Below are 17,497 nucleotides of genomic sequence, written 5' to 3'. Positions count from 1 at the left end.
AAAGGCACAATATCAAAATTTGCAGAAGGAACAAAAATCAGGAGTGCTGTTAACTGTGAAGCAGATGACAAAGTCTTCTCAGGCAGGTTAATAGACTGGCCAGAATGAAGTTGAAATTTAATCTGGAGGAATAGGAAGTTATAGACCTTGTGATGAATAATAAAAGACAGCATATACACTAAAACTTTAACAAAAATGGAAGAGGGGAGATTTAGGGGTTGCACTTAGAATACTGCACCAATTTTGGGCACTTTACTTCAGAGAGAATGTCATGGCCATAGAGACAGTTTAAAAGCAATTTACTAAGGGACAAAAGACTTTAGTTACATAGATGAGAGAATTGGAGCTCTTTACAATAAAGCAAGCAAGACTAAAGGTATTTTATTGAGGTGTTCAAAATTATGAACAAGTTTGATAAATAAATCAGGAAAAAAAAATCTTCTGCTTGGTGAATTAGTTACTAGACGTAAGATTAATATCATATTTTAAAGAACAATGGGAGATCAGGAGCCATTTGTTCATGAAGAGGCTGGAATGCCCTATCAGGACCAGTGACAGAGGCAGAAACAATAATGGTTTTTCCAAAGGAAAACTAATAAATAATTGAAAAAGAAAAAAGAAATGTTTTAAAGCATATGGGACAAGGACAGGGGACCATAATTAAGTGCTTATTTCAAATTCAGAACAGTTATAATGAGCCAAATGATCTCTTTTTGTACTGCTCAAAAATCTGTGACGCTTCCAATAGGCATGTGCTGTGTGCCATCTTTACATTTAGGATTTATAATGAGTCAAATTTCCATCCATTTCAATATGACAGATGGCATTGGATGAGAGCGAGGCCTCCATTCACTGCAATAATCCTACAGTGATCTGCTCAATCAGCCCTTCGCCTCCACCTTTGAAGCTTTTGCCCCTTTTCCTGCCCAGGTGGTTCTTTTTGGTATGGTGCCCATCTTTGTACCCTTATTGTAATTCGGGTGAAAATAAAATATTGCAAAAATTATGTTGAGGCAATTAGTTGGGCTTACGAAAATGAATATTGAACTCAGCAAACCTCATTCAACAATCCACCTTCCTCCCATGTCTGCATATCGAGAACAGGGCAGTTTAATAGGATTACTGTAAGATTTGGATGCCTATTGACTCATCTTTCAAGCAGATATTTTGCTGTGTAAAGAGTATTAATACTGGCTTTATAATTTCAAAATTGAATATAACTGGCCATGTTTTTTGAACTGTGGCGCTAGATTGACTATGACCTGGATCTGATAAATTTGTATTTTCAAGTGTATCAGTCAGAAAGCTTTGAAAATAGTGCAGGATTGGAGCTTGAAATTTGGTATTTTGAGATCCAAAATTTAATTTCAGTCTCTAGTTTGGATCTCAGCACCATGGAATGCAGAATTCTGCTTTAGACTAATTACTTTTCAGAAGAAAGGAGGAAATCTAGCAAAATCACCTACCAGGATTGTTGTCACAATTAGTGACCGATTTGTCAATGAATCTGTTATGTTAGATCCTCTTCCCCTGGAAATCTCAGTGATATTTAAGCCATTGATTGTGTCCCAGGTTCCAATCTATGTGACAAAAAATCACAACAAACTTAATATCATCAAACACAGGCACACAACAGTAAATATTCAAATTTGTATAAAATCAAAAACGCATTTTTCCACAGCTATCTCAGAAGATCAATACTTAACATGCTAACATGTTAGTTCATGTGATAAACAAAAGTCAGTTGTATTTGTTGTAATATGCCTTTAAGGAACAGCAACATGACATCACTAGAAAGGGAGTGTGTTATGTTTCAATTTTGCTCTTAAGCCGAGTACACTATACAGAATTCTGCAGCTTTTCTGTCTTCAATCCCTCTGTCCATGTATATTTGCTCATATGTGCCTGGAATTAATAAATAAACCCACAATGTGTTTATCTAATCTCGTATGAGCGATTGGTACTTTTTATATTATTCTAAAGACCACAACATGGTGTACAGCTGTGGTCCCTTCTAAACGTCATAGTGCTCAGCCTGGAAGCAAGATTCAGTACAAGTATGACATGGCAAGCATTCTTAGATCATGCTACCTGGCAGGAAATTACCCTTGACATTCTGGTCGGGCTGCAACAAAGCCGCAGCTTCAGAGAGTGCTGAGACCGTAATGTGGTGACTGCACTGAAAGGCTTTGAAGACACAGAGCCGGGAAAGTGCTCAAATAAAAATCTGGTAAGCTTACGGATCGCTCATGGACAGATTGCAGTGCATACCCTGTCAGTTCTGTAAGTGGGACAGCGCATTGAGAGGACCAGCATCAGGTTAGCTCATTCAGGAAAGGCGAGCAACCAGGGTGTGGGTTAGTTCGATAGCAAGCGAGGGAGAGTCAAATCAAAAAAAAGTTGTAAAAATTGGGCCAGGGAAGTGTTACGACCCCAGTTGATGTTAATACTGGACAAGTAAGATCCCAGAGTGAAACGTGGCCTGATAGATCCTAACTTTTTTGTTTAGAAATCATGGAGGAAAATGACTGAACAAATTCACAGGAGTCTGCTGATGAACTTTTAACTCAAAGAATAAAACATTTATTAAACAAGAAAAATGAAGTATTTCACACCAGGCAACAAGGTTGAAAAGATCTCAATACCAACCCAAGATGATGATTCAATTTCCCAATATTGCTTTACTCAACAATATCTTTACAGACACATAAACCAGTGAAGAGCTACCACTAGCTTGAGAAAGGCTCCTTGCTTGAGATTGGCACACGTGCAAATGATTTTGTTCCAGTGAATTCTTGAGCATTCACTTGACACTTCTCATATCTCTCTCTGAGACACCCAAAAATAACCAAACTTTAAACTCACTGTTTCAGTAGCTAAACTGATCAGAGTCCTATAACTGACTATTCAGTTAACTACTGTCCCACTAGCCTTGTACTTTTCTCTTCTCAAGAGAACTGAAAAATCCATCTTCAATCTTTGATACACACTGAACCCTTCACTGTCTTTCTCGCTCTCTCTGAATCCCTTGACCACTGTCGCTAGGCAACAGCCCATTTTTTCTACATTGTGTTATTTTCCCCAAAACACTAAACTTTTAACCCCTTTTTAACTCATCTCTTTAACTTCACCACAGATCTATCCAGACTTGTAGGCACCAAAGCTCATAAACCATGGAAGCATTTCAAAGATCTACTAGACAAGCTCAAAACTATAGCAATAAAGAGCTACTCAAGGATAGACATAAATACGAAGCAATTCTAGCAAGTTGACAAAGCTTACAGGCCCCAAGCAGAGCCCCAATTGGTGACACACTTCCTAAAATATCTAATCCTGGCAAAACATGTGGAAGGTGTTGCCTTCTGCATGCACCAAGGAAATGCCAAGCTTTTAATCAATTCTGCAAGATATGTGGCAGAAAGGGCCATTTGGCAGCAGCAGTGAACTAGAGCAAAGGCCGATGCAGCTGCCAAGTATTACACGCTGACCCAAACAGACTGGACACAACAGGTACCTTCAAGATATAGGAACGACCATCCTATTCTGACAGGTAGCCTGTCAGAAACATATACATAGGAGATTGACAAACCAGAGAATAACAATGATGTGCACGATGAGACAAAGAGCAGTGGATACATGTTTCACACTGTCAATCTTGTGGAAAACATAGATGTCATCTCATTAACTAAGTGTTTGGCAAGATTCAAATTATCTACCCTAAGTGGCAACAGCTCATTATTGGCCAAGATTGACACAGGGGCAAGTGCCAACATGCTACCCCTGCAAATTCAAAAAGACAGAACATGGAGGGCCATGGCGAAACCTACTATGTGAAACTTTCACAGTACCGCAGTTCACTTATTCCATGCACAGGATCCAAATTCCTGGAGTGCAAGTTCAATCAATCCTCCTGGGTGTCACAGATATTCTCGATCATGAACACTAAAAGCCCATTGAACACAGGTCTACCAGTGTGCCATGACCTCACACTAGTAACAATCCATGGAATTCATCACAGACCACAAGGCAGATCAACATCAGAAACTACTCCTATCACCTCAGTTCACAACCTAACATTGAAATATCCAGAATAGTTTCATAAAATTGCAGTTTCAAATGTTATGCAACGTTGCTCTTACAGGAGAAAGTAAATCCATCAATAGATCCACCACGTAACTGCAGCGTTCACTTACAAGATAAATTTAAAAGTAGAACTAGACAAAATGGAGAAAGACAATATCATTAGAAGAGTACAAGAGTACACAGGCTGGTGCAACTCAATTACGTGTGTCATAAGCAAGGATGGATCATTGATCTTATGTTTTGAACCACAACAGCTCAATGCAACTTTGAAACCATGGTTACTGGTTACTGATCTGTACATCTTACGGACATCTTTCAAACTCACATGGACCATAATACATGCACTGTGCCAGGATGCATCTGTGTCACTGATGATATTACCATTGTGGAAGGAACAAAGCAAGAAATGACCATAACCGAAAGAGCGCAGCAATCTCCCTGAGGCACGAAGCTGCCTCAGGGGCATTAAGTTGATAGTACAAATTTTTACTAAACGATCTGAAAAATTATTTAAGCGTGTCCCCTCATGGAGCTGGGACACGTTTGTGTATGTAACAAATTTTATTTAATTATTTAATTAAACTTTCAGAAAACCTCATGCCGCCTGTGGATGAGGTTTCCCGAAAAATTCGAAGGCCATTTGGGCTCTTCACCAGCCTGCCAACCTTAAGGTTCGACAGGCAGTGCTGTTAATTAACTTAATTAGTTTCCTAATGGCCTTAATAGACCCTTGACAGTTCGGCAGACACATAGCTACCTCTGGCACGCACCCGTCGAATAAAATATCTAAATGATGTGCGATGATGTCATGACGCACACCCGACACTGCATGTCATTTTGCATGTTGGCATGTCGGATCCACCCCCACATGCCGACAGCAGTATTCTGGCCCTGACATTCTTCCAACAACTTCATCACTCACACATGGGCATAGATCGGGCGAGAAGACTCACAATTGGCTATTGGCTGGTTTGAACAATGACATTGAAGTCATCATCAAGAAGTGCAAGGCATGTCAAGAGTATATGACAAGTCAGCTGAAAGAACCAGTCATTCCACAAGAATTTCCTACCCATCCTTAATCCAATGTCACATCCGACCTCCTTCAGGTCCATGGCACTGACTTCATTGTTATTGTCAACTACTTTACCAAGTACCCCATTGTTCGACAGTTGCACAATATGTAAAGCACAACTGTTACAAACGCTCTAAGTGCTAGTTTCAGTTTATTTGATGTGTCTAGAGAGATCATTACAGATAACAGTCCACAATTTATTGGTAAGCCATTTCAAGATATGTGTGAGAAGTGGAATAGTGATCACGCTGCTTCTTCTCTTCACTACCCTAGATCTAACAGCCTAGCTAGAATTCCTGTCAACCACACTTCTTCTCTCTTAACCAGATTTGGAAGTAATAGTTAAGTAAAACAGTGGTGCACCTAATTGATCAGGGAAGAAAGCCATGGTTTATAACAGATAAATCAATATAAAGTCAGCACACTAGATAGTTATATTCAAAATAAAAATACAAATCAAAAAGAGGTTGCATTGCTGCTGTATCTGACATTGACCAAACCCCATTTTGAAAGAATTGGTGCAGTTCTGTTCATTAAATGACAGGGAAGGTGCAATTGTCTTTTAGCAGGTAGAGATGCAAGTAACAACACAAATTCCTGAGCATCGAGAATGTAATTTTGAGTAAAGGTTATTACGTGGAAGTTGAGCTCATTATTTTGGAAGTCAGAGACTTCAGCTGTGATTTAATTGAAAATTTCAGGAACATATGAAAAGCATTGACAGCATTGATGCAGGCTAATTGTCCACTATTGTGAAGGGTTCACATCCAGTGGACACAAATTGGGAGTAAGAAGGGAAATCAGGTGGAATTCTTCCCATACAAACAAGAATAGACTTGTGGAATAAATTACCACCCTCCATCCCAGATCACACAAAATAACACGGTAAGTGGACAAAACAAATGGAATCAAGAGCCAAGTTAATGCATTTCTGTAGAAAGTAAGAATTAAAGTTATAGTGAGAGACAGATACGTAAGTAGATGGGTTAGTTGATCTATGAAAAAGGGCTGGATTATTTGGTGGTTTTGTCCTACCACTATTGTTAAAATTCCTTGAGCTTTTGTTTGAAGGTATACTCAAGGTTTATACACCAAATAAAAAATGGCCTCCAGAATCCTAATAATAGTCTTTCATTAAAAAGATAATCCATATTATGCTTCTTACAGGGACAAACTAATACAGTGAATCTAATGGTGATATTGAAATTACCCAACATGGCTGGTTGTTAACCTCCAGTGCCACAGAAATTAACCCAAAGTTCCTGCCTCTGTTTGTTCCTGACTCAGTGTGAAAAGCCTGCCAAGTTGACCCTGACTAATGAGCAATGACCATTTGGGTGGGATCCCAAAAGAGAACCAGTGGAACCTTATCTAACAATAAGTGTGTGTCTACAGGATAGTACGGACATTGAAAAGATATACATAATTTGAAAATAAAGCTCAACCACCAATTGTTCCCAGTGTAAGCTTGGGTAATGTTATATAGGGAACCCTGGAATGCTTATGTGCTACATTGAAAAATTGTGCATCATCCTTGACTAGAGCTGAGCATAGCAAGAGATAAAAGCTGAAGTCACTGTTTGACTTTTAGGAGATATGTGGTCCAAGAGCCCTCTCCTAGTGTAACACTATTATATCCAACTCCTTAACTGGGGCAGAATCATAAATCCATGAAAAACTAGGACTGCAATCCTCCGGGGGGGAGGGGAGCTAGATTTAGAAATGCAATTGCTGATCTCTTGGATTTTGAACTAAAAGAGCTCCCGTAGAGAGGCAAGTCCTTCTCCATGACAAAGACTAATGCTTTATGTACATTATTTTCTATTGTATCCCTGTATTAATGCACAACATCTGTTAATAAATAAATTTGTCCTTCTACTCATTTTTATGACTTGTTGTTGAGGTTGGATAGATTTTTTTTAAACTACAAAACTGTACACAATAAACCATATCCAACAACATTTCATAGGATATTATACATCACATTGTTGCAAATTTTTAAATAAGCAGCTCAATCTCTCAAAGTATTTTTTTTATTTATTCATGGAATGTAGGCATTGCTGGTTGGGCCAACATTTATTGTTCATCCCTATTGCCCTTGAGAAGGTGGTGATGAGCCACCTTCTTGAACCACTGCAGTCCATATGGTGTAGGCCCATCTACAGTTCTGGTAGGAAGGAAGTCCCAAAATTATGACAACATGCCCATGAAGCAATGGTAGTATCTTTTCAATTCAGGGTGACATGTGACTCAGAGCACAACTTGGAGGTAGTGGTGTTCCTATCTCTTTTCTATCCCCGTCTTCTAAGTGTAAGAGATTGCGGGTTTAGAAGGTTGAAGAAGCCTTGGCGAGCTGTTGCAGTGCATCTTTACATGATATACAAAAGCTGCCCTGGTGTGCTGGTGGTGGAGGGAGTGAATGTTTAAGATGGTGGTTGGGATGCTAATCAAGCAGGCATATTTGTCTTAGTGGCATCAAGCTTCTTGACTGTTGCTAGTGCTGGAGCTGCACTCATCCAGGCAAGTAGAGAGTTATTCATACTCCCGAATTGTGCCTTGTAGATGGTTGACTGGCTTTGAGAAGTCAGGAGGTGAGTTACTCACTACACAATACCAAGCCTCTGACCTGCTCTTGTAGCCAAAATATTTATTGGCTGGTCCAATTCAATTTCTAGTCAATGGTATCCCTAGTTGCTAGAGGGGGACTAGGAGATGTTAGTGCCATTGAATGTCAAGGGAGGTGGTTAGAACTTTTCTTATTGAAAATGGTCATCTGGCGTGAATGTTATTTGCCACTGATCAGCCCTAAGCCTGAATGCTGTCCAGGTCTTACCAAATATGGGAATGGACTGCTTCATTATCTGAAGGTGGCTAATGGAAGTGACGGCTGTGCAATCATCAGCAAACATCCCCACTTCTGACCTTATCTAGGCGGGAAAGTCATTGATGAAGCAACTAAAGATGCTTGGGCCTAGGATGCTGCCCTGAGGAATTCCTGCAGTGTTGTCCTTTTCTGATGCTTTTATTTTCGAGGGGTACCTTACTCCACCCCTATATCAACTGCATTCCATAGTATAAATGGAGAGCTGAAGGCAATGTAGCCCCATAACAATGCAGGTTTAGAAATATGCGATTGGATTAAGGGAACCCTAGTACACATAGGATGCCGGTCCTTTACACTCCACTAATTGGCAAAGTCCACATGGTATCCGAGTGCCATCACCAATCGACTGTAGAAGTAAAAAGCAGAAACATATTGCAAATAAGTGCCAGCTCCTAACCAGTAACTGTTAGAGTGTAAAAGGTATTTTTCATTTATTAGCAAAGGTAACATAGGTGTTTGATAGCATAGCATGGCAGCAGTAATATTATTAGCCATGAAAAAATATTAGGAAGGAACCTGCAAAGCAAAGGCTGCTGGGATACTTGACATATGTTAGCCTAGACAAAGCACACAGCTACAACTAGCTCAGACTAGCCCATAGCAGGTCCAAGCCCGGTGAATATTGGTAGGTAGGTGCCAGTCATTAGAATGCTAAGAGGCAAAGGGTCTGCAACACTTAGCAATTATTGTGGCATCAATTGCAGATAATGAAGTGTCAGTCACTGGAATACCAAGATACACAGCAAAACGGGACAGGTGGTCTAAGGTACTTAGCACCTATTGTAATAGATTGTGAGCCTCTGTGAATGAGAACATATCTTCAGTCATGAAAGTTCAGGGACTAAATGTATAAAAGACAATATAACAACTCAGAGGACAGAGTACTGACTTAGATTGGTTTGACTAAAACAGGCTCTCCCTGTGTTTGCTTGAGTAAACAATCAAAAACTGTCCCTAAGTCTCTGCGGTGTTTCAATTTCACAGCAACACTTGGCGTAGTCGGCTGGACATTCACATCGAGTCACCGGGACAGCACTGCAAGATGGGTGAGTGCATTTGAATTTACCAACCACAGATAGCCTGGCCAGACCGACATGAGCAAGTATCAAAAGAATCAAGTTAGAGAACTGAGGACAGTAAAGACTCCTGGGAGATGGTCAGAACTGCACTGGTAGGATTTAAACCATGCAGGAAGGTCAGAGCCCAATATATGCAGAGGGGCAGAACTGCGCCGGTAAGAACTGTACAGGAGGTCAGAACAGTGCTGGTCAGAGCCACACAGGTCAGAGACCCACAGGAGATCAGACCTGCACAGGATTTAAAGGGCATCTGTAGGCCAGGACCGTGCAGGATTTAAAAGGCATCCATAGGTCAGAACTGGGCAGGATTTAAAGAATATCTGCAGATCTGAACCACTCAGGAAGTATGGCCAATAGTGAGGAAGACATAGACTGGGGACCAGAGGGTTCACTTTCCAGCTTTATAGCAGATAAACATAAGAACTTAATCAGTAAAATATAAAACAATGGGTGGGGCCCAACCCAGAAGTCCAGGAGGTGTGGTGGAAGGATCAAAAGAAGAATAGGAAGGACAAAAAAATTACAATCATAAATCAATTCTTATTTGGGACTTTGCCAGCGACTCCAGCAACAAGATCAGACCAGTAAATGAATTGGTGGCAAAAACAAACTTGGACAGGAGTCAGGGGATGCTTTTTAAAAATTACATTGGAAGCACCACCGTATTCTAGAATACTGTCGATAAAAACAAAAAGGAAATAAACGTGTGTACTTTGTTTTCCTGCTTGAATGTGATATCCTTTTGTGTCTGTAAGTGCTGTTTTTGAGTCAGTGAACTAAAAAGAGTTATTAACCCTTTGTGGCCCGGTCTTGCATGGTGTTTTAAGTTTTTTGATGGCTGTTCAACGTGTATTAAGGGTCAGACTTTAAACTGGTTTAAATTCTAATTTGTTTTTTCTCTCCCCTGGAGCTCATGATCTGGGGACACTTTTGGCACTTTGTGTTTATCTCATTATAGGAGTTCATATTTCTTGGAGCGTATGGAAGTGTGAATGCAATTATTGAGTGTGCCTATGTCACATTAATATAAGGTTTAATTGTGGATTTGTGGGAACTCAATGACCAGTATAACTCAGAGAATTATAAACATGGTCTAGAGAGATGTGGAATTAGTATTGGGATTTTGTGTTACCACATCTCTCCCAGGTTTAAAAAAAAAGGGATTTTTAGAGGAGGTAATGTGTTCGGGTGAGAATGAGTTTGAGATTTTGAATCAGTACAGAATGGGTAATACAGGTAACATCCGGAATTAGAAGCTGGTTTAAATGGGGGGAAGATTAGTTAAACCATAATGAAATAAAAGAGAATGGAAAATTCTGTTATTTTTTGTTTTTTTATTTTGACTAAAGAATTGTGAGGTTGGAGTGTTCTGTCTCTTTAAAAGTTTGCCTGTAGCTATGAAAGACTTAACTCTTGACTGCTTGAAATTTATAAGCTGTGAGGAACTATATGATTGCTTTTCTCTTGTGTGGAAGCTTACTGGCTTCTTTGCATTTTGGGGTAAGAACGGTGAAAGTTTCCTTGTGAGAATTCACTTTACTTTTTAAATTACAGTTGTCGGAAACCCAATTGAAGAAAGAACCACAAGACTGCTGATGTAATTTATTTCTGTTTTCCTTCCTTTAAAAGCACGAGCTACGTGCGTGCGTGTGTCCATGCATGTGTGTGTGTGGACGATGTTTGTGTGTTTGAATTTGTGACTTTATGATTTGGATTAAAGGGGAAGTGTACTTTATTTTGAAATGTTTGGTGTAATTATAATTAACGCTGAGTTGTATTGAACCTGCAAATTTTAAGGATTTGAGGATTTTGGTTCCTGCCTCAGTTCTCAAAAGAACAGAGGGAATTTATTTTTAATTTTGGATGTTGCTAATTGGAACTTGGAAACAAACATTTTAGGTCTGAAACAACAGACAATCCAAACACAAAAAAAAGATAAAAACAAAAAACTGCGGATGCTGGAAATCCAAAACAAAAACAAAATTACCTGGGAAAAAAAAGAAACTGAGAAGTTTGGAGACACTTGATAATTAATCTAAAATCCTGCAACCTGCAGGGCTGAGGGCAATTAACTAGATTTAAAGATTGAAGTTACTGGGTAAGCGTGATTTTCAGTGCGATTCTAAAGCTAAAACACGTTGGCACAACTGTGGATAAAGCTCCAATCATTTTTAAGTTCTGAACTTTCGTACCAAAGTTAAAACATATACACGGAAAGTAGGTATGCATTTGGAATAGCGCATGGCTACATGATCGCCTTGAGTTGTAGAGGGTATGTCACCTCAGTGACAGGACAGATAAAACATGAAGTGATGATTAGGCAACTGGTAAAGGCAGTAGTGGTGAAAGTCAGGGCACACCAGAAAGGCACAGACCCTGTTCAGTGAGGTAACCAGCAGGCAGATGAGGCCGCCAAGGAGGCAGCCGTAAATGGCCCAGAATATTTGATAGCATTAGCAGCAGTCGGGCCAGAGGAAGTAAACATGTTAGAGCTGCACAGGGATTATGGCAGAAGAGGTAATTACCAGCTCAGAGGTTTAGTATGTGTATCCAATTAATGTGGAAAGTGTTGTGAAAAATGGTACGTTGCTTGGTATGGTCCTGGCATTTCCTGTATTAATAGAACTGAAACCAGGTAAAACATTATATAAGGTGGAAAATATAAGGGTAATTAAAGGGGATCATTACGTGAGATATCATAACATAGCACCATACTCAGTAGAAATAGAGGGGAACACAATAGGTACTACCTTAGATGTAGTGTAGAATCCTTCTCAGTGTGCCCCATCCGATATACAAGGCAGAAGAGGCCAGGTGTGGATTTTTAAGATCGTATAATAGAAACATATGGGCTACAATAGAACCAACTCATGTCACATACTTAGGAAAAGGGAAATATTGTATTACTACACCACAACAGGAGTACCTCCATGGGAATTGCCTATGCCCACTGACCAGTCACACATTGTGCATGCACACACAGGTGCCAGCCCATTGGGGAGGGTGGAGCTGGTGGACATAAACAAGCAAGAGATGGTTAATGTGTAGATCTAAGAGGATATGAAGGATAACAACGCAATATATTGACTAGTTCTCCTATCCAATTCCCCATCTGCCCAAACACCTTATTGCAGTATGAGAAGAGGTTCAGAGGGCGTTCAGGGCCTACTACATACTGCAACAAAGAAGCAGGGTATATGTAATGGCATAGAACAAACAGATGACACCGGTTGGTGGGAGGACCTCTGGAATTTGATGCTCAACATACTGATCCACCCATGGATCAGGATTATCTCCCATGTCTTGGTAATAGCCCAGTTAGTGCTGCTGCCATACTTGACATGTCACACATGTAGCCTGACAAGGCAGCGAAGAGCCCAATCACTAGCTAAGATGCCAAAGCACATCGAGGAGGAGTAGTTCTGAAAAGGGGGAACCACGGTTTGAAAGGGGAGAATGTAGCCCTCATCCCAAGTGAGTCAAATATGGGGGTGGTGGAAGATATATAGGGCTTAGCATGATTCAAATGGCATAGCCAGCTCTCTGCGAAACCAAGTCAATGCCTGGCCAGCACAAGGACAGCAAGGAGCAGGGGCAGGAGATATCATTGGCCATTTTGGGCTTGGCCAAAGTCCAAAAGCGGGGACTGTTAGTGTATACAAAGATGTTTTTTCATTTATTAGCAAAGGTATCCAAGGTGTTTGGTGGCGAAGCATGACAGCAGTAATAGTTTTAGCCATTGTTATAAAGAGATATTAATGTCTATAATGTTATTGGAAATAATTTTTAAAGTAAAATTGTAGTGGGGTCTGTGTGTCCGTGTGTCTTAAATGGATTAAAGCCAGCTAGTCTGGGTGCTTTGATGTATAGTAGTTTAAGATGTTAATTGGGTAAACAGTAAGGAGGATAGAGGAGATTCAAGAGTGGGAATAAAATCTTGCACCTAGCTGGGAGACGCCAAGCAATGTGTTTATATTACTAATACAATGAGAGGGACGAAATGTTTTCGTTAGAAGATGTGACGTTAAAAGCCTAGGATACAATGGAAAATTTACATTCAAAGGAAAAACTAGGTATAAACAGAAACGAGTTTGTACGTGTGAATCAGAGGCATTTAAAATCTAACCAGCCTGTAAGCCTACAACTGTGCCCGCAAGGGAACCACATTGCAAGGAACCTCATTTTCAATGGTCAAGAATGGTAAGGTCAAATATGCTTTGCCTGGTGTCTGTTTAAAATCTAAGGGTTACTGTTGCCTTGGTAAATATTTACCTGGGAATGATTAATTTGGGGATTGGTTTAAAGTTATTATGGTATTAATTTGTAGACATGTGTGTGTGTTTAATTTATTAAATTAATAAATATTTAAATTAGTTTTATATTAAAAAATCTCTTGAGGCTCAGTGGTCTTATTCTTGAATTCAGAGCTGCATCTCAAATATACCAATTGAAAATATAGGTTATGACTGTTATTCAAGTTTCATTCTGGGATTTAAACAACTCGGCCTTTATCAACTGTTGTGTCATAACACCATGCAAAGATAGTTGAAGGAGCCTGTAAAGCAAAGGCTGCTGGGATACTTGACATATGCCTAGACAAAGGACACAGCAAAAATTAGCCCAGACTAGCCCATAGCAGGTGTGAACCCAGTGATTATAGATGGATAGGTGCCAGTCATTAGAATGCTAAGTAAGACAAGACAGGGGTTCTGCAACATTTAGCACTCTGTGTTATCTCTGTGTTTAATTGACTGCCACTGCTCTTCAAGAAATGCCTACCTCCTTGAAGAAGTTCTGTTCCTCTCTGCGACAAGATTTCCGGATTTCTCTGTTGCCTTGTTCACCTTCATTGCTTTCCATTTCTCTCCTAGTGTTTGACAAGGTGTTTACTAAAACCCGCTTTCACAGCCATATCTCCTTTCTCAGTGACTGTCTCCGTCTCCGACTTACCCCACATGGATTTCAACTGAAATTCCACCCCTCATGTTTCGAACCCACCCAGGATTACAGGTATCTCCGGGACATAAAACGTTTCTCGGACTGCTGTTCCCGTCACATTCTGAAATCCACTCTCAGTGCCATGCGCCGCCATATGAACACACTCGACCTCTCCCTCCAGCAGCACCGCCGTACCCTTTTTCAAAGCTGCGCGTGCCCCCAGTTTCATTTTATCCTTCGGCTCATCCGACGCCTCAACAAGAAACTTTTTCTCTTTCTCTCAAGTGCTAAGGAACGCAAGCTCCAACAACTCATCGACACCAACACCCATCTAGGACCCTCCACCCCTGCCTGTCCCTCCGTCCCCACCCCATCTTCCAATCCCAACCCCAGCCGTGTATTCACTATACCCCCTGACCTTCCCCTCTCCGATGCTGAACGTTCAGTGCTCAGCAAAGGACTTAGTTTCATACCCTTACGCCCTCACCTCAATGAATTTCGGGCTCGGCATGATACTGAACTCTTCTTCCGCCGTCTTCGTCTCCGGGCTCACTTCTTTGGGCAGGAGTCCTCTCCCAGTTCAACGGATCCTTTTACCCATCTTCAATATTCTCCCTCCACCTGGACCCCTCCCTCTGGATTCTTACCTTCTCTCGATCTTTTCATTGAGAACTGTCGGCGCGACATTAGTCGTCTCAATTTCTCTGCTCCTCTCACCCATTCTAACCTGTCTCTCTCTGAACTTACTGCACTCCATTCTCTCAGGTCCAACCCTGACATTGTCATCAAACCCGCTGACAAGGGTGGTGCTGTTGTTGTCTGGCGCACTGACCTCTACCACGCGGAGGCTGAGCGTCAACTCGCAGACACTTCCTCCTACCTCTCCCTGGACCATGACCCCACCACTGAACATCAAGCCATTGTTTCCAGGACTGTCACTGACCTCATCTCCTCTGGGGATCTCCCTCCCACAGCTTCCAACCTGATAGTTGCCCAACCTCGGACGGCCCGCTTCTATCTCCTACCCAAAATCCACAAACAGAACTGCCCCGGTAGACCGATCGTCTCAGCTTGCTCCTGCCCCACAGAACTCATTTCTCGTTATCTTGACTCCCTTCTCTCTCCCCTTGTCCAGTCCCTTCCCACCTACATCCGTGATTCCTCTGACACCTTACGTCACATCAACAATTTCCAGTTCCCTGGCCCCTACCGCTTCCTCTTCACCATGGACGTCCAATCCCTCTACACCTCCATCCCCCACCAGGATGGTCTGAGGGCCCTTAGCTTCTTCCTCGAACAGAGGCCCGAACAATCCCCATCCACCACTACTCTCCTCCGTCTGGCTGAACTTGTTCTCACGCTGAACAATTTCTCCTTCAACTCCTCTCACTTCCTCCAAATAAAAGGTGTGGCTATGGGTACCCGCATGGGCCCCAGCTATGCCTGTCTCTTTATGGGGTATGTGGAACATTCCTTGTTGCAGTCCTACTCCGGCCCCCTTCCACAACTCTTTCTCCGGTACATCGATGATTATTTCGGTGCTGCTTCATGCTCTCGTCAGGACTTGGAAAAATTTATTAATTTTGCTTCCAATCTCCACCCCTCCATCATTTTCACGTGGTCCATCTCTGACACTTCCCTTCCCTTCCTTGACCTCTCTGTCTCAATCTCTGGTGATAGACTGTCCACCAATATCCATTACAAACCCACCGACACCCACAGCTATCTCGACTACAGCTCCTCACACCCCACTTCCTGTAAGGACTCCATCCCATTCTCTCAGTTCCTTCGCCTCCGTCGCATCTGTTCCGATGATGCTACATTCAAAAACAGTTCCTCTGACATGTCCTCCTTCTTCCTTAACCGAGGTTTTCCACCCACAGTCGTTGACAGGGCCCTCAACCGTGTCCGGCCCATCTCCCGCGCATCCGCCCTCACTCCTTCTCCTCCCTCCCAGAAACATGATAGGGTCCCCCTTGTCCTCACTTATCACCCCACCAGCCTCCGCATTCAAAGGATCATCCTCCGCCATTTCCGCCAACTCCAGCATGATGCCACTACCAAACACATCTTCCCTTCACCCCCCTTATCGGCATTCCGTAGGGATCGCTCCCTCCGGGACACCCTGGTCCACTCCTCCATCACCCCCTACTCCTCAACCCCCTCCTATGGCACAACCCCTTGCCCACGCAAAAGATGCAACACCTGCCCCTTCACTTCCTCTCTCCTCACCGTCCAAGGACCCAAACACTCCTTTCAAGTGAAGCAGCATTTCACTTGCATTTCCCCCAACTTAGTCTACTGCATTCGTTGCTCCCAATGTGGTCTCCTCTACATTGGAGAGACCAAACGTAAACTGGGCGACCGCTTTGCAGAACACCTGCGGTCTGTCCGCAAGAATGACCCAAACCTCCCTGTCGCTTGCCATTTTAACACTCCACCCTGCTCTCTTGCCCACATGTCTGTCCTTGGCTTGCTGCATTGTTCCAGTGAAGCCCAACGCAAACTGGAGGAACAACACCTCATCTTCCGACTAGGGACTTTACAGCCTTCCGGACTGAATATTGAATTCAACAACTTTAGGTCGTGAGTCCCCTCCCCCATCCTCACCCCCTTTCTGTTTCCCCCTTCTCTTTTTTTTTTTCCCAATAAATTATAAAGATTTTCCTTTTCCCACCTATTTCCATTATATAAAATAAAAAAAAAAACCCACTAGAGCTATACCTTGAGTGCCCTACCATCCATTCTTAATTAGCACATTCGTTTAGATAATATCACCAACTTTATCTTTAACACCTATGTGTTCTATTGTACTATTGTTGTTGACATCTTTTGATATTCTGCTTCTATCACTGCTTGTTTGTCGCTACAACCACACCAACCCCCTCCACCTCTCTGTCTCTCTATCTCTCCGCCCCCCACACACACACCTTAAACCAGCTTATATTTCAGCTCTTTCCTGGACTCGAACTCAAGTTCTGTCGAAGGGTCATGAGGACTCGAAACGTCAACTCTTTTCTTCTCCGCCGATGCTGCCAGACCTGCTGAGTTTTTCCAGGTAATTCTGTTTTTATTTAGCACTTATTGTGACAGCAATTGCAGATGGTGAAGTGTCAGTCACTGGAATACCAAGATACACAGCAAAACAGGACAGTTGGTCTAAGGTACTTAGCACCTATTGTAATAGATTGTGAGCCTCTGTGATCAAGAACACATCTTCAGTCTGAAAGGACTGGGACTAAATATATAAAAGACAATATAACAACTCAGAGGACAGAGTACTGATTTAGATTGGACTGACTAAGATTGGCTCTCCCTGTATTCACTTGAATAAACAATTGAAAACTATCCCTGAGTCTCCGAGGTGTTTCAATTTCACTACAAAATTGAGTAATATAAAAGAGCATAATTAACCTGGGCTTAGGTAGATAACCTGAT

At 41.8% G+C, this 17,497-nt stretch overlaps 1 protein-coding gene across 1 annotated transcript in view; it reads right to left on the bottom strand.

The window, feature by feature from the left end:
- LOC121291515 (glutamate receptor ionotropic, kainate 3) overlaps positions 1-17,497 on the bottom strand; it is a 558,849-nt gene that overhangs the window by 282,955 nt on the left and 258,397 nt on the right. Inside the window, exon 9 of the mRNA XM_041212818.1 lies at positions 1,467-1,580. Coding sequence (XP_041068752.1) covers positions 1,467-1,580 — 114 coding nt within the window. The remainder of the gene's footprint in view (positions 1-1,466; positions 1,581-17,497) is intronic.

This window comes from Carcharodon carcharias, chromosome 19 (assembly GCF_017639515.1).
Source record: "Carcharodon carcharias isolate sCarCar2 chromosome 19, sCarCar2.pri, whole genome shotgun sequence".
NCBI classification, from domain to species: domain Eukaryota; kingdom Metazoa; phylum Chordata; class Chondrichthyes; order Lamniformes; family Lamnidae; genus Carcharodon; species Carcharodon carcharias.
This window is presented reverse-complemented; position numbering and strand designations above follow the sequence as displayed.